This window comes from Phalacrocorax carbo, chromosome 20 (genome assembly GCF_963921805.1).
Source record: "Phalacrocorax carbo chromosome 20, bPhaCar2.1, whole genome shotgun sequence".
Lineage (NCBI taxonomy): Eukaryota > Metazoa > Chordata > Aves > Suliformes > Phalacrocoracidae > Phalacrocorax > Phalacrocorax carbo.
The window spans coordinates 4766366-4788007 of NC_087532.1; the positions used below are offsets into that span (position 1 = coordinate 4766366).

Consider the following 21642-nt stretch of genomic DNA (forward strand, 5'->3'; position numbering starts at 1 on the left):
GCCTGTTGCAACAAATAACCACGCAGATTCTTCCCATGGTGGAAAGGGAAGGAAATTCAGCCACAGTGTCTCAGATGGTGTTCCACAGTCAGTCATTAATTCTCATGCAGCCAGCACACAGTCCTGAGGAGCCCAAATTTCATCAGACTAACATAAGATATCTACCCCAGAAATACAATCCTTACTGTATGGATTGAAAATCTCTTATTTTCAAAGTTTTTGCAGTCTATCACAATCTTTAAGGAAGCTTCAAAAATACTACTTTGATATTATTTGGGAAATCAGCTTTTTATTTAGAAAGCTAAATATAACTCCAGTTTAATAACACTTCTGAATAAAAGCAAAGCTTGCTCTTTTTAGCAAAGCTGCAATCCTAACAATGCAAACTGCAAACAGAGACAAGTTTCTTCTTTCTACTTTTATACATAAGAAAGCAAAACACAAAGACATTTTAAAAAAAGAGAAAAGAGGGAAGAGGATTTATTAGCTTGCTCTACAACAGACTGTTAATATTTTTTTTTTAATATAGTTTGTTGATGAAGTCATTATCCTTAAGGGTGAGCATCAAGACTAGCTGTAAGAAGTTGCATCTCATTTCCTCAAGGGTTTGCTGGACTGTTAATGTTCAACAGCTGCGCGTGTGTTGCCATTCAATGCACCGCAGTTTACCGCCGCCAAGTAAATCAGATTAGAAGCGGGCAGAGACAAACGGGCCAGACAGCCAAAGAGTTAGTGCTTTTTATCTAAACCTGATTCAATGCAATAAACAAAGCACAAGATTTTGCTCTTTTTCAGTATGTCAAGCTTTCTAGCATTAATACAGACAGCATCTCTCTTCACTTTTATTTACTGAATAGTATTTGCTATTACAAATAAGCTGCTATGGGGCTTATTTAACGTTCTAAAAAGGTTTGCCAGCCTTGGTTAAAGTAGAATGAAGAGTGCTATTGCCACCAGTACACCAAGATGAATAATTATTTGGCCTGTAATAATACTGGATCTGTTTGCCTCGTCTTCTCAGCCGAGCTTGAAAGCATGGCGTACTTGGAAAGCCACACTAGAAAGGTGAAATGCTAAGTTTGCTTCCCTTCTTAACCTTTTCATGGTAAAGTGCTTCAAACAGGCTTACCAATCAACAGCCACTAAGAACTCCGCCTTGCAACAGGGCTCGCCGATACACAACATCGACTACTACAGGTGAGGAAAAAACACGCCAGAAGGACGAAAGATGAATAAAGTTGCCCACTGTTCTCAGACAAAATCAATACGGCGATCCTGTGAGCTGAGGCGGCGTAATTGTCCCTGCGATTGCCTAATTCTCAGTCAGTTGCCCTTCTGGCAAAGGACAAAGCGACACCGGATTTCGCCCAGGTCACGCCAGGTTGCAATGGAACATTAACAAGGTCTGTAATTGAGATGTCACGGAAACGCTGAAAGACAAACTTGTTCACTAATGTTTATTTTTTCCCTGGTGGCTGAAGCTAGTTTCCTAGTTTAGTCATTTAGAAAGAAGGAAAATGAGAAGGGGTATTTGTTTTGATATTTCACATTAAACTCCCATTTTATGAGTATTTTGGGGAAAAATACTCAGTTTCCTTTCAATAATTCATCTGACAGTTAATAAGTGTTTTCCAGATAAGCCTGTATTATCTACGTGCATGAAAGCAGTACATCTTGTTCCCAGCGTTTCACACAAATAGTATTACATATTACCCCAAAGATTTACCGTATAGGTAAAAAGGATGTAACTTTTATTACACGCTTCCATGGGGATCTACAAGTATCCTCTAGTTAAATTTTTCCACTGGTTAGAGCAGAAGATTGGTAGTTACAATCACTGGTTTTATTTCCTTGTTTGTCATCAATTCATTGTGTGACCAAAGCCATTTGCTTGCAGAGGGCAGAGAAATAATCTCGTATAATAATAAATTAGAATTTCCTGTTAACCCTCCTTTCACTCATCACAATATATTCTGCCTACTCTATGTTCTCGAGCCACGAGAGCATCAAATGCAATTACCCTTACGCTTGTCTTGTATACTGGAAATTACTGATGTGTACTAATGACAATTTGCGAGAAAAGATTCAGCAAAAACATCTTTATCCTGCAAAAGTATATTCTCTCAGTTACCAGCACATTCAGATACCGTCTACGAGCCTGTAAGAATTATCAAAAGTATGAACAGTCCAGAACAGAGTAAAACACCAGTGAAACCACATGCCAACAAAGAGAAACAAAAGAGTGATCTGAAAGGCGCTTATGCATTTCCGAACAAAAAGGCAGCGGATAAAACACAAGATGGGTTAAGAACGTGATCAGCTTGGTCTTTGTGCAGCCTTCACTCCTCGTGGAAGGGGGAAAGAGAAGGTTATTTTTCAAGTTCATTTGGTATGCACACATATTCCATCTTTATCTTTCCATTTTTATATTTTCTTTGAAGAAGGAAACAGAAGGGATGTAGAAGAGAAGTTAAAGTACTCCCGGGGAAAATTCCATACACATACTTCAGCTTCTCTCTCTTTAAGCAGACAGTTAAGATTTCCAGGAGTGGTTCCATCAAGACAGCCAACCTCCTGCTAGCTTGTTTCTAAGCATGCCGATTTAAAATTGGAAGGCGACCTTCTGTAACTCAGAAGAGGCACTGTGGAATTTCAAGAGATTATAGTACACCACTGGAATTTTCCGAGCTTATAAAAAAGTCTAATATGTAAATCCAAGAGTGCTTCCCACCCTTGTAACAGAAGTCGCAGCTAGTTTGTCTTGAAGTAAGTGGCTTCAGCAAAGTGACTCTGAACAAAAAAACTGTCTCCAGATGGTTCTAGCGAAACACCATCTGAGCATTATTAGCAGGGAGATTATTCAATTTGCCTTTTGACAATATCCATGCATGTTTGGCATGTCGAAAATGTGCTGAAAAATAATACCTCGCTGTTTCTATTTGAAAACATTTTTAAGTAACGGTGTATCCCCTCAGCCTAGTCAAAGGTTAGCCACTTAAGTTGAAAACTTAGTGAATAAAGAGAGCAGCAAGCTCCAGGGAAGAGCCGACAGCACAGAGAACAATACAGGGGTCCATTACCTCCTGTCGGTACGGCTGCTATTTAATGGAGCTCTTGGCTGAGCTGCAACAATGACAAGTGCCTCAGAGCAAAAGCCTTTAACGCAATTTAATCAGGGCAACATCCGAACAGTCACTTTACTAGGAGACACCATTGTTAATAGTGAAATCTAACAGAGAGGAGGGAAGGGTACTATTTCTGCAGGAACCAGCAATAACGGGAAACAATATCTTCTGAGCAACGCTGATTAACTGAGATTAAAACGAGATTGTAGAATTACAGCTTCTTTTTGAATGAGAACAGATAACACAAGTTAATTACTGCAGGAGACCAGGAGGAAGCTGAGCGGTATGCTAATGAGCCCCACACAAAACCAGAAAGCACCTCTCGGTACGGTTTTTCTCATCCACCTCTGAGACACTGCACCACATCCTCTGCAACTTACCTGAGGGCAGCAGCGTGATAAGTGTCGACGTAATCTGAAATGAAGAGCTCTCGATTCTTGATAACCGGGTCTGTAATAACAAGCTCTCGTCCAGAGTCTGCCAGGGAGCAAAAACACAAACAAAAAACCACCAACGCATTAGCTGTAGTCTGAAAGCATCTACCACGGCCATTTTGCAGGTATTTTTCACAGGTAAGACTCTGAGGATGTTTTAGATACATGCTCCTCAGCATTAAGGCGACAAACACTCAGATTGCTTACATGGCCTGTAGTGTATGGAAATAACGTGATACCCTTTTTTTACGTGAATTCTCCCTTGCCCTAAAGAACTGCTGAACGTAAAGAGCTTTTAGGGGAACTGGATGGCACACCTTACCCACTGCCCACCAGAAGTGGTCACCCCTAGGTCAAAGGAACTAAGCAAATTAATCACTCACTGACTTCTGGTTTACGGGTTAAGGTTTTGGTTGTTTTGCATATTTAATCTCAAATCTTCAACAAAATCTTGACCGTACTAACTGCTTAGTGCTCTGGCTGTGAGATAAATGTTGAAACTCCTGTTCAAATATAGAAAATTCTCAGTGTTAACGAAAAACTGGAAAACAACTTTTTCCATTACTTCTTTGTAATCCCTCTGAAGAACACACAAAATACTTCTCCACGTGCACAAGGGCGTGACATAAAAAAGCAGCCATGTTACCAAAAACCTCACTTTCTGACACTGTGCCTACAACTCCATTGTTAGAAGCTTCAAATAAATTAGTAAGACAAACGTTAGATTTGTGCAGCTTTCGCTAAAAGCACATGCAAAACATCCTTAATGCCTGCAAAAAGGAGAATGGATGCTGAACTCTGTACTGTCATGAACCAAAAAGTTGCTGTGTTCCGTATTTCAAGCATCAATTTTTATCATCACAATTCACCTTGGAGATTCTTCAGAATTTTAACAGTTGCCTCAAGGAAATTTCCTGGTAAGAATAGAAGCAAATGTTATGTCTCCCCTAGAGGCAAGAGATAAATGACAGTGGAGTATGTACTAAAGTTTCTTCTGCTTCTATTAAACCCAAGATGACACTTGTTTTTCCAAAGAGAAAAGAGGGAAACTCAGCTATGGGTCCTTCAGTTGCATCACTTACTGCAATATTAATCACAGTGAGTATTCATACGTGCAAGGTAGCATGAAGGTAAAAAACAGTTCTCATGACACTATGGCAGAATCACAAAAATAGAAGAGATTCACAATTTCTTCAGCCAACTTAGTCTTCAGCCAGTTCAGTTTTAGTAGTGTCCAGAAGGCCTACAAAGGATTCGATGTTATTTCTTTTCTAGTGTCTCTTGAAGCATTAGTATAATATAGCACAGTACTTAAACCATACCTGAAAAGCATCTGATTATAGCTACGGTTACAGGACATATACTAGTTAGAACAAACAAGGCAGGTAAGAAACACTATCATCCATCTTCTAACATATTGTTTTCATCAACAGTCCTTGCTTCACACCCTTATGCAAAAAAGTGTTCTGGCTTTCCGGACTGTTAAAACTTAAAATTCAGAGTACAAGTAAAGAAGGCCTTACTCTACGGAGCCTAACTTACCATTCTCATTGTGTCTGTCCTGAACCAAATGCTGATAGACTGAATCTGGGACTTCAGACTGGCGATAGTACCATTTGACATTCATAAGGAGGTGGTCCCGTTTACTCTGAAAAAGAAGGTCTAAAGGCATTACTAAAAAGGCAATCAGACCATATCTGACACAATCTTCTAAAGTATAAAATTTGTTTTCACACTACAGAAAACCTGAGTTAAGACCCAAAAGGGAAGAAAACGTATTTCTATGACAATGAAACAAGGGCAATGTGCTAATGACTGACTTTCAAATAGACAAAGACAAGAACCTACCGCATCATCCCGCAGTTGTATCTCTCTCTGTATCTGACAGGCAAATACTAACCTAAGCCCTCACAAAAAACTAACCCAAGAGAAGAGGCAGGGATCAGAAAAGGATTGGAATTTTTGGCCTCATGTAGCATGATCTTAGTCTGCTAATTTCTACAAACAAGTAGTATTTATGGCCAAATACAGAAAAAAATAAGAATACCAATAGTAATATAATTCAGTGCAACCATTCTTAACAGTTGTAACCAAGAGATACTAGTATTTTTTTCCCAAGGACAGATGGATTCAGACACAATTGTGGATGTTGTTTATTACACTCCTTTACACAAAGAGTAGGGCCCTGCACTTCAATCCCAACAATTGCAGGCTCGGGCTGCTCATGGGCCTCACAAAACCAGCAGCAAAATTCACACAAAACTATTCCTCAAGCGGTCCTTCTTCATTTGAGAAGCCGGCAACCAGTTTGTTCCTTCTCAGAGGGAAACTGAAGCGTAAACACCACTTAAAAAGAGAATTTTTAGATCAGTTATTACAGACTCTCTGCCTCAGTTTATCTTTGAAACTCTTGGTACTCCATTCTTTCTACTGCTCCAAAACACTTGAAGAAACAGAGGAAGGCCTAAAGGGAAATTAACATTCTTTCGGAATGAGGCAACTGCAAGCCCTGTTTGTTTTTTCTGGACTACAGCTCTCCAGATCATTCTAAATTTGCTATTAAATTTTTTTACATTTACATTTAAAAGTTAAATCACAGGTTACTGGACCAGAAAGTTTTTTATCATCTCTCCTGGTCACATCAGCCTAATTGTTACAGCATTTTCCACCCTTTCTGCTTAAACAACATCAAAATCTTTCCATTGAACACACTTCTTGAAGCCTTTGATTAAAAACACGTGTAATACCACAAAAAAACTGCTAGTGGCAGCATTGTGCCAGAAAAAACTTCGTTAACTAATCCACCAGTACCACATGTGCTCCAAGAACTGAATGCCTCAAAAAACATTCAAGAACATACTAAGCACACTTGTGCTGTACAGGAGAAACCCGGACCTACTGGTTTGGGGGGTTTTTTTCGCCTTTTAAAATTATTTTTAATAACATTTCCAGACAAAGACAACAAGCTTGACTAATGCATTAAAAAAAAACTCAAAAGGACAAAACCTGAGGGGCAACACTGATTTCTGCTGCCTGCTGTTCGCAAAACATGGTTGCAGAGCTCTTTATTTCCCTGAAGTAAAGTTCTGCACATCACAGGTTTTACGATTAGTCTCTCTGAATTCTGAAGACAAAAAAACCAAAGTAAACATTCTGTTACCCTCTTGCTAAGACTTCATAAATTGTATTAGTGCTAACAAGAACGGAGCACAACAGCGGTGGGAAACATGAACCCAGCATTTCTCTGCAAGTTCTCTTTGCGTTTCCTAGCTGAGAGGAGAAAGCAGACCTCGTGTTACACGAAGCACCACGCTGTGGCACGAAAACTCCTTGCTTATATGTACGGACAGTTTACAACAAGCACCAAAAGCTAATGCTTCGATTTTCTTGGTTTGTGCCACTGAAGATGGGTGTTCTTCAAATACAACACCACTCCAAGGAGCACCGTAAAGGAGGCGTAATTACATATGTATATGCAACCACGAAGGAGGACTACAAAATACAGCATGGAATTTTGTTGGTGGCGGTGTTTTTGAACAGCCAATTACATCGGGGGGGGGGGGGGAGGAGAAGGACTAGACATCTACACTGTGCTCTGCCAGGGGTGGTGCTTCAACACTTAACCTACAAACCAAGTCGCCAGAAGTCTGAACAACCACCAGTGGCCAACAGAGAGAAAGGGAAACAAGTTACTCTATCTTGGTAAAAAGAGCTAATCGTGGGGAGGACAGAAGTAGCAGCAAGTGATGAATTAACAGGTACAACCTCATACATAACCTTACAGGGGTTCTGCTACGAGGGGACGGTTCTGCAGAAAGAACTCTGGAAGCGTAACGGTTTTGTGTGAAGGTATATCCTCCGCATATGAATACACTGAGATTATATTACAACAAAAAACAGAGGGATCAAGACTGCCAAATGTTTGCATTGCCTTGGCATCACAGAGCTGTGAGTTGGGAGGTCACAGGTTCATGCTGAATTAGGCCAAGACTGTAATGGAGATGGCGATGCCATCAATCAACTTGACTGTCTCAGCTTCTTTTTATATCATAGAAGAGCACAGGGCTTTTAGCAGCATGGGGATGAGGCTAAGGTCAACAATTACAAAGCATTCTGATACACTGGGATAGAAGAAATCAGTGGTTAGAAGTGAGGTTTTTCTAATTGCCGCCTTCAGGGACCACCTCATTCTCTCCCCTCCTTGCAGAAGACCCTCCCAGTTTGTCGTTCAGTCAATGCAAAGAGAAGTTTTTGCTTATTGCTCGCTCTCCTGTCAGCTTTACCGCAAACACCCAAGTTCCCCAATAAGTGTTAAAAAATGGAATAGCAGGGGATTACACAATAATTTATTAGGAATATTCACACATTAACACACAATTGAGGTATTTACTATGTTTTGCAGTATTTCATCATCTCATCTCTCAAAATCTCGTACTTTAGGAAAGCATAATGTCTACATACAGTCCGCAGCTTTTTGCCAGTTCAAGCATTTTAATTTGATGGCCAGGTACTCATTTCCCATGTTGAAGCTTTGTTCTGAGACTCACCCAATGCCCTAGTTGTTCCCTTCACTGTGTTTTATTCCAGAGGTTAGCAGTTATCCGCACAGTGAAAGAGAACAACAACATATCCTCCCCTGAAATCGGATTCACAATCAGGAAGAACACGGGGATGAGATTGAATTTCAGGAGGCTGGCTGAATCTAAGTTCTCAGGGAAATGATGAATTGCCCTGCACTGCAACCTGCCAACGGGAATGGTATTGACTTCCTTAGGTTGATCATGTAGGTGGGAGGCATCGTCAAAGGGGAAGATTAGAAATAAAAAGAAATTGCAGGGGTTTTCTTAACACAGAAAAGCAGCTTTTCTTTCATTAAATTTCAGAAACAAAAATAATGATCTTTAAAAACTACAGAGAGAAAAAAACAAAGTTCAAATTAGGACCAAAACAGATTATAAAAACCAAGAGACAATCAATCCAAATGGTGTGTATAAGCATAGATATGAAGCCACAGCGAGCACCAACCTTCTATGCTTTTAACTTCTAAAAACTAAGTGTTACGAAATAGGCATTTTTAATTAATTACAGATGACAGGAAGAAGATTAACATGGCCAATGTACATATATAATTAATCTGATAATTTTTAGAGCTGTCTTTCAAAGCAGAAAGCAGCACATGCTCCACGGTGCCGACTGCTCTTTGTCGTTTGACTCACAGAATGCACGTACATGGCACGACTCAACGCCTCCATACACGAGGAAGGCAGCAACAAACGTCATCGTTTACAACGGAGATGTGCGAGTTACTTTTTACAGAAAAGTCTCTGGACAATAAGGCAACTAAAAATTTGCTGACATACTAATAGGCTACTCGTTGTGCTCTGCTGATAGCGGTTGGGTTTGGGTCATGGGTTGCTGGGTTTGGGGAGGGGGGGTGTCCGATCTCCTTCCTAAATACCTGGTTTTACCATGATTGCTGCTTTTTGTCCAATTAATTTAAAAGCTTCATCTTTCTGTATCTACGCCCCAACATGCATGATTTCGTGGGTCTTAACTTGAGGTTTCAATCCCCCTAAAAATATTAAATGTCTGTCAGAATCGTTTGTCACATTTACATCCTTCATTGCACAGAAATTCCTAGACATGCTATTTTCTCAGCCAACTTTCTAAATATGTATGTCATTTACAGAGCAGACTATACTCATAGGTGTCAAGGCGTCAACTTCTGTGGCAGACTATTTATTTTAGAAACATGTGCGCACAAAAGAAGTGCCCCCTAGTTCATAACGTGTTACTTTTTTTCTTTTCTTTTTTTTTTTTACACCTTTACATATGAAAAGCTGCATAGGCACATGCCAAATTCAGACTTGCAGAAATCACAGCAACAGCAAGTGCTTTAAAGTGTCTGTCAGCTCAGAAAGATTCCCTGTGCCACAAAACTCTGTTCTCCCCTTAAATGACAATATTGTCTATTTCTGCAGTACTAAATAAGGACTCATTTGGGGGGTTTGTTGTTGCTGCTGTTTTGGTTTTTCTTCCTTTTAAAAAGCATGAATCAATTATGGACATTCAACAAGAATTCAAAAAAAAACTGTAAATGGATTAAAGCACCCCAGTTCACAAGCATCTGGTCAACTCCCATTTGAAAATGAGCCTCTGCTTTCGAAAGGGGGGAAAAAAATTGATCTTGTAAGTTAGTTCTCTTTACAAGTATGAATGTACTGTTTTCCAAAGCGTTTGTGGTAATTCCAAGATGCCCGTTTTCTTTTAGAACACACTGGAAAACAGAGTTACTGCACATTACAATTTGTATCTTCAGGGATTCCACATTCTCTTCCCAGGGTTATGACTAACCACATTGTGCAAATGATCACAGATGTCCTGCGGATTCTCTCTGAGGGATTTAAGCAGTATCCTTCATTACTTGCCCTATTTAGATACCATGTTAAATCACAACTAGCTTTGGAAACAATATAGCAAATGCTGGAGATGACAGATGGGCACGCTGGAGTCAGTGAATAGTGCCCATTTCAAAGAAACAAACAGCAAAATAGAAACAAGGAAGAGAACATCTTTCCTTTCAAACAGGCTTTCAACAATGACATTTTTCTATCAGGAAGAAAATAATCCTGCGATAAATTCCAAGCTACCAAATTCTTTACATGATTTTAACACCACGTTACAATATTTATCAGTCACTCCACTGCTCAAAATAAACATCTTGTGCATTGCAGCATGGAGGCTCCGGCCTCACAAAGCCAGCGGACATTCTGTTTATTTTTTTAACACCACAAATTGACCCACTGCTTTGGGGCATTGTTTGTCCCCCAAAACGATCACTTCATTTCACACAAACAGCTCTAATTACGCTCCAGGACACGGTATTAGCCTGGTGTGCTCCACTTGCTGTGCCCCAGCCCTCCCTGCCCCTTCCCCACCATGCTGAATTGTTGCCCATATTTCGACTCCTAGACTTTTTACACTTATCCAATTTTGACACAAATATTCAAAAGGAGGAAAGAAGAAAAATAAATACCACTCATACCAGACCCTCTGAGGACAAAAAAAAGCAGAGGGGGGACACAAATGAAACTCTGGAAATCAGGAGCTGAAGAGATACAGCAAGGATCATTTTTCTTCCCACTATGCAACAGCACATGTAATGCCAGGTTCTCAGGATATCTCTTTGTAGGCTGTTTCCTAATTAAATAAGAAACCTGATCAGCTGTTTGTAAGCCAAGAAAACCCAGCTTGGAAATACAGAGGTTATTACTACAAATGGATGTTATTTTTGCAGCTTGATTATTTAATTCGGATGCATGCATATTAACACATAATTAGTTCTTGCAAACACAGAAGCATTGTCAAAAGTGAGAGCTATCAGTATTCAGCTAGAAATAAAAACGTTAAGCACTAAATATGGCGATGTGCAGTTTAATCCTCTCTGTCCCTCAAATACAACAGCCCAAGAAGGCAGCCCTTCTGGTTCCTGTCCTCTTAACCTGAACCAACACAAAGACTGCAACCTTTAAACCTGTTAGTGTTATCTAATGACTATTCCATCTACAAGAGCTTTCTAATAGAAACATGCCTTGATGGCTTATCTCAGTGCACAAGGCAGGCCACAAAGAACCGTCGGCTTGATTGAGCGCAGTAATGGAAGGCAGGAAATGAGAAGGCTTGGTTAAGCCGCGGATAATCGATCAGTGTATTCACTGAAGTGTGAGCTGAGCTGGGAATAAGCTGCCTGGGGTATCAAATATTGCTATTTCCAGGGTAAAGTCCCATTTCTGTGATCTATGTAGGAGAAAGCATAATTTATTGATAAAACAATATTGGATTTTTTTTTTACAGTGTCTTGCTCTTGACATTTTGTGATTGTTTACAGGAAGAATTTCTCTTGTGTCCCTTTTATTCACAAGTTTAACAAATGAAACCCCTTTTGGAATTCACGATGTCACCTCCGTGTGCTCAAAATTAATTCAGTCTGGTGTACAAATAACTCAGATGTAAAACAAGCATCACACTCGCCTCACCCTGAATTTCAAACTTTTACACTCCGGTGCATATGCACATGAACACACACATTCAGGGACACACCTGTCCTGAAGAGTACGGGAGAAACACAGTCCGCCTGCTCAGAGCCACTCTGCCTTGCTGAGAGTATTGTTTGTTCTAGATCTCTACTACAATTTCTACAAAGCTTGACACCAAACTGTTTGCAATGCCAAACACCGCTCAGTATAGACAGGTTATTTGTAGACAGAGTTGCTTCCTACAGAAGGGGAGGGGAAAGAATACAAGTCCCATAAACACACCTGTGAGTCTCAGCCTGCATACATACCAATATACACATACACAAGTATAAAATAACAATCCGTTTGCCAACACCTTTGAACAATGCAACATGTGTCCAAAATTAGTCTTAAATCATGACCCATTATCTGCAAGGTCTGTTTTGTGCCTTGTGGGGAGATGACCAGGTAGCTGGATTCTAAGGTTTTGGCTATAAACGCTCAAGCCTTTTTAAAAACACTAGGTGATATGCTTCTTATCCGCATGTTAATTCATAGTAGCTGCCATATGTTGTCTCCTAGTGTGGGTGGTTTGGCATTATAGCTGCTAGACTGTCTTAAAAAATACAGTCTTCAGATCGCCAGAAGAACTGCACTATCAAAACTTGCTACACTGCCATTTTACGAACACTAGACGTTCTGGTGGGATAGCTATTACAGTCACAAGGCAGGAGCTCTACAGCACATATGACAGACAAAGAATAATTATGGTAACTGAGAACTAGGGAAAGATCTATCAAACTGCAACCAACGGCACTAAAAGGACTGCATGAACCTAAAGTCTGCCTCATAAGGATACAGGTTAGCGCTGAATTTCATTGTGCTAAACCAGATGCAATTCTAAGACAAAGCTCAACATATTGAGCTATTGAATGCATTTTTCTCTCTTGCCTCTGTCTGCTCTTCACAGCTCTGTCCTCCCCTCCACACCTTGACAAAAATCAACTAATGTGGAATTAATGTTACCTACCAGCTTTTCATTTTTCTTTAGTGTCACTTAACTCGTGCCTTCCCCTCAATTTCTGCTTTCCAGATGTCCGAAAACATCCTTAAATAATTAAGCCAAAAATCAGCCCCAGTCACCCAAGAGTTGATATGCCATAATTCAAACAAAGATGTAACCAGTATGTAGACCAAGCTTTGTCAGCAGGCCTTCCCAGTAAAACCACTATGCTGGATTAGTTCTTTGTCTTTTGAGATGCCTCAACTCCTCACCCACCAGAGAAGGGAAGTGCTTGCAGGTTTAGAGGTTACACCTCCATTCGGGTATTTAGGTGGGAAGTGTTACATATTAGCACCTCACCTGTCAGCCAAACCTCACTCCATAGAAATGGCATCAATAAGGAAGAAGGCTCTGCCCTCCTAGAATTGCACTTTAGAGATAAGGTAATCCTCTCCAACATACTGATAACAGCTTCGTCCTCAAAGAGCTAGTAACTCTCACCTAGAATCAGATTCAGACAACAAACTCTTGCAGACACCTCTATTCCCTTCGTCTGCCACTATTTTCTCACTGTTTTCAAACCCATGTCTTCTAATTATTTGCTTCCAAATGAACTGCCAAGGGCTGCGTGTCAGCAATTCCCCTTGACACAGAGAGGCTGACATTGATTATGCTGCATGCCAACAACAGGATATCAATCTGTGAATTAGGCATCATATTAAAGAAAAAGGAAACACAAGGAACAAATGAAAATACCATTAAGCAAATAGTCATTCCCTTCCAAGACATACGCTCATATGGAAGAGTAACTTTAATAGGACACTTGCCATGAGCCAAATAAAAATTAAGCCTGTCTTTCTTGCCTTTGAAAAAAAGTAAAGCTCTAAAAAGCAACTGTGAAATAGCCATCTGAAAAGGAGTGTTTAGGCTTTACCAATTTTGTTAAAACATAGGTAACTAAGAAACACTGTCAAAGAATAAGATATTTAAAGGCGTAGGGCCATTCAAATCTAACATGAAGCCTCCTGTTTTCTGAGACAGAACAAATGTAAAAAAAAAATCTACTGTATAAATTACTGGCCCAAGTCAGTTACAGAATGTCATACTTTTGTACGTGCAAAAGAGTATGCGCAATGATATAAAAACAAGCGCAAACCAGAATTGATCAAAACGAGACTACAAGGTTACTTGAAAATGAAGCTACAAGGGCATCGGCCATCTGTCAAAGCAGAACAGTTTTCAATATATGCAACTTCTAACCAGCCTTTTGTACCCAGGCTCTGTGGACTCCTCTCTTTCAATATCAAAAAAGCATCCATCTTTTTTCATTCCTTTGGAATTCCACTCATATTCACGCCCCAGAAAAAGCGACTAATCAGCAACTGACATAGTCTTCTCTGTTTTTAAGATTATAAAAAGAGGTCAATTGGGACCAAACAAGAAGCTACTCTATGCAGCCTTTACCCACATCACTTGTGTTTTCTACCCAAACTCCCAAGGCAATTTCCTCCTTACCTACAACACTCAAAATTAATCCCATCTTCCCCGCTTTTAACTGGCAGTGACACAGAAACAGAAGATCAGAAAAAGCACCCTTACATCCCCCAAACCATCAAACATCAGCTGTTAAGCATATATTCATACGGTTTTAAATTTTGAATGATCCAGAAGACAGCCTCACCTACGTTTTCAAGGAGAAAACGAACATTATTCATCTCAGATAATGACCATATGAGATTTCTGTATTTAAAACAAACTATAGTATTTATTCCATAAACTTTTCAGCTGTACTGGAAACAAAGCTGCTCACTGTGCCAAGACCTAGCAAGTCACCTGTTTTCCTGTCAGTGAAATACACTTAAGTATGACGATACCCTTAAAATTTCAGTGCAATTCTAAATGACAAAAGATAATTTCATCTTGTAAAAAAAAAAGCAGTTATGCCTAAAAACCGGCTGGCTTAAAATAAAACTATCAAAAGATCTTTCACAAAGGTTATGGGTCATTGCTTACTACCTCATTTAATCCCTTTGTGGTATCTTTCTGCTCCGTTTCCCTTTTATGTTCTTTGAATCCCATCTGTGGTTCACAGTGTCAGTTATGCTGAGCAAAAGCATAAAGTAACCACACTATTACAGTGTACAACTACCCACGAACAAGCATGTTTAATTATAGCTGTCAGGGCTAGAAGACAGTGTGTCCACCCATTTTCCCCCCCCCCCATGAAAGCTTCTGTGGCACAAAAAGCTTCCCCCAGTTGACTGCTCCCTTCTTGGGGAAAACAAGCAGCTGTCTCCACCAGCAGATCCAAATCAGTAAATCAGTCCAGCGCGTATGTATCTGATGAAACCTGCGCGGATAAACTCCGTTTGTCTGTGCTGCCTCCACAAAGGCCCAAGAGGAAAGGCGAGTACAGACGCACACCGCAGCTGCAGACACTCAGTTGGGTCCGTCCAGGCTTACCGGTTTTGTTTCAGCAAGCCACATCTCCACACAATACGCACGTAACCTTGCAGCGTGCTCGTGAAGAGCCTCCACGAGACACACAACTACTGCATTTCTATATGCACACGTATAAGGTACGCTCAGCTCTGCTGTACAAAGAGTCACAGATGAAGCGGGGGAGATGCCACATCTCAGCCGTTATTTCTCCAAGTATCACAAAAGCACTATATGAAAGACACGAACGGGGTGAGAATTCATTAATAGGCTGTAATTAAAATCACTACTAGAGAAAGCAATAAGCACTATTTTGGATCACAGCATCTCTGTAGAAGCAGCAAACGTGAACAAACTCCACTTTGATTACAGCTTATGCCTGTCTCACTGAAGCAAATTTGGCAGCAAGCTGCTGACACAGTATTGATAGCGACCCTCCTTAACACACGGGCTTATTAGCATTTCTATTGCTGCACCACATACGATACACATTGTACATCAAATACACTCTGTGTCAAGCATAATAAGCAAACAGTTACCTAACAACTAATGGTATTACAAATGCATTTAACTAATCATTGAATATACGCTCTGGTAATTAAATTCCATTAAGGTTTTTTAAAGCATTATCCTAAAGAAATGCAACGCTGAAATGAAGATACCATTCAGACTATGCCTGACATTTGCCATTAAATGTCATTTATAGTATATAGCTCAAATCTAATTGCCAAGCACCACCGGCCACAGTATTTATCACTTCTATTAAAACAAGCAGCACACAGCAGTGGGACTATTTGAAGCCATCATATACAGTTTAAATAGATTTCTCACCTTTTAAATATCAAGAGGCCACACTTTCTTTAACATCTCACTAAGGGGTTTACCTTTTAACAAAGGGATACCAAGAGCTGAAAGGATAAAACAATCGGGAGACAGTTTGCTCTGCAAACCCAGCACAGAGTTTGAACAGTCATATGGCTGTTAAAATATCGCCTAATAGACAGGGGAATTTTGTAACAGGAACAATTAAAGCACCTCTGCGAACTGGCCCGCTCTGCTAGCAAGCTGGGGTTTAAAGTTAGAGAAAGAAAAGAAAAAAAAGATCAGCCAGATCGGTTACTTGGCTATTTCACCACATAATCAAATGCTGTTCCTCTAGTGTATTTCCAAAGTGTGTTTGGAAAATAAATGCCTGGAAAGTAAATGTTTCCTTGTGCAGCTTCTGAGAGGATGTAAGCATTTGCTTATGAAACGGTCAGTTACTTAAATGTTTACATCCTCTAAGAAACTGCATCTAATGTGCTGCGTTATAGAAAAAGCTGGCATTTCAAATCAGGGGCAGTGGGGAGTTTCCTATACATGTGCTTCATATATTAGGGTGTTTTGATAAACCGGGTCATGACAAAGCCTTAATAAAAATCATCCTGACAGTAATTATTATGAAACAAACGAGAGCAGCTAAGCAAGATAACGAAACAGCAATCTTAAAGTCACGTCGAAGAATATAGAACGGCCTCTTACTACGCAGGGAATTTCTAATACAGATTGTTGCTGTCTGGCACAACAGCAGTAGCTAGTATTATCAACACTAGATTTTATAACTACAAAGAAAAAATATATGTAAATCAGTACTATATAAATATAGCCCAACCCAGTCCACAGGCTGCAATCTAGACTAGACCTGTAGATTAGAAAGATGGCCTCCATTCATCTGGAAATGGTTCGATGTTGAAAATGCTAAAACTAGAACTAACTACACCGGAGAATATAATGGATACATTTACCTGCTCTAAAAAAAAATGCTCCCAGGAAAAGTTGGGAGAGAGCTACAAAGGAGAAAAGAAAACCTTTTCTCAGGTGCTGAAAGCCATGCATGAACATTCAGGCAACTAAGATGAACCACAAGAAAAGGAGTTCTGAAACAGAGATATACAGTTTTTAAGCATATAGTGTGTGTATCAGGGACACCATCTGCCTTCCCATTTGAATTAAGATTAAAGTGACTACAGACAGCCAAGCTAACATACAATTCTAAGGCTAATCATTTGTCTTGGGCAATATCATCACCACAGCACTACAACTTTAACAAATGAAGCTACTAATAGCTTCCATTTTAAAAAGTCAAGGTGTTATTTCAGTCAGAGATCCAGCAGTAGAATGCTTTGAGACCAACTAGTAGTTCCATAAACCGTTCAGTTCTCCTGCAGAATACAAATTAATTTACTTTATTACTCAAGGCACTGGATGGAACCCATCTTTACCAGATTCAAATGCTCTTGACTCAGCAATCGTCGTGTATTGCTACTGAAAGTGCATACCCTTCCCATAGTTCTGGGCACAAGGATTTATATGGAGCGTATCATCATAGCCAATTTTGTTCTTTTTTACAGACTTATTGAAAACAACAGGACACCTGATTAAGAAATCTGTGTGCAACCATTACTTATAATTGCAGAGACTGGCCGAGTACCTTACAAAAAAAGAAAGAAAAAATTTATAAAGCAAACCAAAACACCCCAACCAAGCGTTACTACAACTTATTAAGGAAATTTGCATTAAACCTTATTTGACTGTTTTAGAGATAGGCCATTATTTAGATTAGTTTCCTTTTACCAAATACAGTTTTCTCAGCATGACCTAAAAATTGTTTTGGAAATCACCATGAGCTTAGTTGTTCTGCTTACCACAAGTCTCACTTGGGGGGAAACAAGAGATTCTGTAGTAACAGGTGTTCTCCCTCTCGCTGATGCATACATTAGAGGGAGAAGGCTACGTAAACCAATACTGAAGCACATATTGAAGAGGCTTGAGCAACTGCCTTCACTTCTGGCCATACCATCTCTCTGACTTCTTGTCACAAGCTCATGTATTTGGCTGCACAGACCACATGCTCTAATGCTTTGAAAGTTCTGAGAATGCTGCCACAGGCTGGAAGGGACCTCCGGAAGGAAAAAAGTGTCCTAGAGCACTGGGAACCTGACCCTAAAAGGTGTGGAGCTACCTGAGTATTTATTACCTTAGAAAAGTGAAATAAAATATTCATGCACCGGTACAAGCAACACCGACAAATCCATTTTCCAACACTATAAACTATAGCACTTGTCCTAGAAGTGCTTTCCAATGAGTACAGTAATAAATGAAACTTTAATATAATATAATATTAGTGCAAATTTAAAATATTTACTATGCAGTTAGTGTGTTTCAAATGCAGGCATGCTCTGGATACTCTCCCAGCTCTTTCTTTTCCTGGCACAATATCTTTACTGACAAATAGCACCCTTGGTTTAACCACCTCTCCACCTTCAGCATCAAAAAGCAAGCATTAAACACCAACTAAAGCTACTGTATCAGCCCTCTTCGGCATCAAGAAGAGTCAACATGTGGGGAACAGAGCACATTGAAAGGACATGCCCTTCCTCATCAGTACTAAAGATTATGCAATACACAGAATTACACCAAGTAGCAGGTTACACTGGAAGACTGCAGAGAGCATCACAACAGTTGCACTTTCCAGATGAAAGATTTATGATGATATTTTACCACAGTTCATGGAATTTTGCACTTCAGAGCGTGAAGTTTTTAGCTTAAAGGACCGAACTACTTCAAAACTCAAACAGCTTATACTGAAAGAATGTTCTGAGGGCTCAGAAAAGCACATAGAAACAGCACCTGAAATCAGTATACAATTTTTGGGTATTTCCGTACAAATTTGCCTCAGCTAACGCAGGGAAGCACTCAATCACAGTCCATACTGGCAATAATAATAATCTTTGATCACGAGCACAGCACAGGGAGCAAGAATTCCTAGGTTTATGAACAATTTTGTAATACAAATAAGCAAAACACTAGAACACATCAGAACCAGAAAAATAACACAAACTAATGGCTTCCTTTTTTGAAAGCACATTTCTCAATCTTTTCAGCAACAGACATTCTGAAAAGCATCCAAGGGAACACCTTTCTGCAGATTTCTTGGCATACACTGCATACATTGTGTGATATTATATATTCATAGAATCGCAGAATCATTTAGGTTGGAAAAGACCTTTAAGATCATCACGTCCAACTGTTGACACAGCACTGCCAAGCCCGCCACTAAACCATGTCCCCAAGCACCACATCTACACGACTTTTAAATACCCACAGGGATGGTACCTCAACCACTTCCCCGGGCAGCCTGTTCCAATGCTTGACAAACCTTTTGGTGAAGAAATCTTTCCCAATATCCAATCTAAACCTCCCCCGACGCAACTTGAGGCAATTTCCTCATCCTATCACTCGTTACGTGGGAGAAGAGACTGACACCCACCTCGCCACAGCCTCCTCACTAGGTCCTAAGATTCAGACATATCAAAACACCCAATTGCCTCCCCCCTGCTTTTTTTAAGCATGAAGAGTACGAACATACATACTGAAGCTGGTCCCTGTTAGCAGGCCCATTTCCATCTCTTTAAACTCAAAGAGAGCAATTCCCTTGAAAACTGTCACAGCATTTTTGCAATCCATAAAGAGGAGGTTCAACAGCCTTAGGTCACTAATCATAACTACAGTAGATACAGAGCATAAATTATGTCTTTCTATTTCACAGTAGTGAATCATGTATATTCTTTTATCTTAATTACTTGATTCTTTCCATAAATCAAATATTCCAGACATGTTTGTAGCCAGTAGGGTGTAAACAGCTGCAGCTCCTTTCTCTAATATTCCTAGCATTAATGTTCCATCTCCTTTGCATTCTGCAAGGTTATGTGTAAACCTCAGCTTAACCATTCCCTCCCATTTTCTTTTTCTATACACAACAAACATACAGAGACCACATTTATTGCTGTTTCTACTGCACAGTTACTTGTAAACAAATTGGTAAAGGTGTCAAGCGGTCTTACCACTAATCAAGAATCTTTTCCATATATGAAAGAGCACTGTTGTGCAGATGAAGTTGCATGTGTTTTATACTGCAGCTACTCTAGCACGTCTTAGATACTTAATGCAGTTCATGAAGATGCATATTACATCGAGTCATAAATGTGGGACACAGACTTCCTAGGATGTTCATTCACTGTAAAGCATTAGTTAGCTTTCCCAGCAAAATCAGGATACGGAGCATAAAAGAACAAGTGCAAGCACTTGGGTGTTGTTAGGCTATTTGAAAAAAGCCCCTGTGAATCAGACACCCACTGGAATTCTCCAACTGCAAACCACAGCAGAAGGGATCTATCATTTTTTCCCACCATCATCAGTATGAGACATGGCCAGCAACAGCACCTTTAAAATTCAGTGCTGGAAGGAACTAAACTGATTATTTGACCTGCCAAAATCCTCACCCTGAATGTGACTAGTAATGAATTCACTTCATGGAAATCTCAACTCTACATGAAAACACGTAGCTTTGTACAAATACTTAGCTATGAAATCTGGATGAGCAAGACCCAGAAGTTCAACAACCCTAGTGGTGTGGCTGATACAAAAGGAAAGGAATTTGTAAATAGAACAACCTGCTTTACAGCTCCTCAAATCTTATTTACGATGTCCTAGACTAGAGGCTGCTGCATTGGTCGTATAGGCTGATTCTAACACTTGTCCCCCAGCAAAGATACTATACTCATCCTAAGATCGAGACATTACCTCTACCCAGGGTTTTACAGCAAAAACTACAACTATCATATTTTGTGTAGGACATTAGGCTCAGTTTAGGGTGCTTCTTTCACCTCTCTCCACTTTTCCGGTATTTCTAAGATGTTTACTGACTTAAGGAAGAAAATCAACCAGAGCCACGAAGATTCATTTACCTAGACAACTGCAAAATGGTTTAAGAAAACCATAGAAAGCATGCTGCTAGCCAGAAGATATATACATATCTCTACAATTGTACTGTTCCAGTTTTATACATAAACAGTAAATTAGTAAAGATTGACTTGACAACAAAATATATTTGGAAAGGTAAGAACCACCCTTCCAATTTTGCTACCTATAATTAGACTTTTTTTAAACACAGGATGCTTAAAACACACCAGCTGTTAAGTAATGAAGTGCCTGACACACCACACAGTGAAAAGAAAATGCCTTTTACTGTTCATAAAATGCAAACCATGCATGGAATTTCGGTTCAGCAAACTGTAAACCATCAAATAGGTTAGTCATAGGAAGTGTCTCTGCACCTTCTCTTCATTATGAGGGAAAGCGAAAAAGAGGTCTTGCCTCTTGTGATTCTTTATCACATGTTGCTCAAGTCCATAGATCATTTTATAGAGCTCATGTTTCAACTGAATTTTATAGTATTATGCTTAGCTACAGATGACCACCTTTGAGAGAGCACTCTAGAGATTGCTCTGAAGGCACTCTCATTTGATTAAAATAGTCAAGGATTCATGAAGACTCCAGAAATCCACAGCAAATCAGAACCACAGGAACACAATCCACATCAAGATGCCTCGTCCATTACTCCATTCACCAGTCTGCAAGAGTCAGTCCTCTCTCATCATCACAATTTGTTATGGAAGTGGCAACTGCTGAAAAATACTTACTTTCACAGCCTCTTACAGCTATTTTCATAGTTCTCTTAAAACTTTTATAGTGCTGGAACTTTATTTTTGAGAAGGATCCTTCCATTTAGATGTATTTCTGCTTTG

The 21642-nt window shown here is 39.7% G+C and overlaps 1 protein-coding gene across 5 annotated transcripts in view; it reads right to left on the minus strand.

Annotated features, from left to right (window-relative positions):
- Positions 1 to 21642, minus strand: part of RERE (arginine-glutamic acid dipeptide repeats) — a 255086-nt gene that overhangs the window by 121382 nt on the left and 112062 nt on the right. For all 5 annotated transcript variants that reach the window (XM_064470535.1, XM_064470534.1, XM_064470533.1 and 2 more), the window contains exons 4-5: positions 5102 to 5207; positions 3506 to 3602 (exon numbers count right to left, since the gene is read on the minus strand). In XM_064470535.1, the coding sequence (XP_064326605.1) occupies positions 3506 to 3602; positions 5102 to 5207 (203 nt within the window). The remainder of the gene's footprint in view (positions 1 to 3505; positions 3603 to 5101; positions 5208 to 21642) is intronic.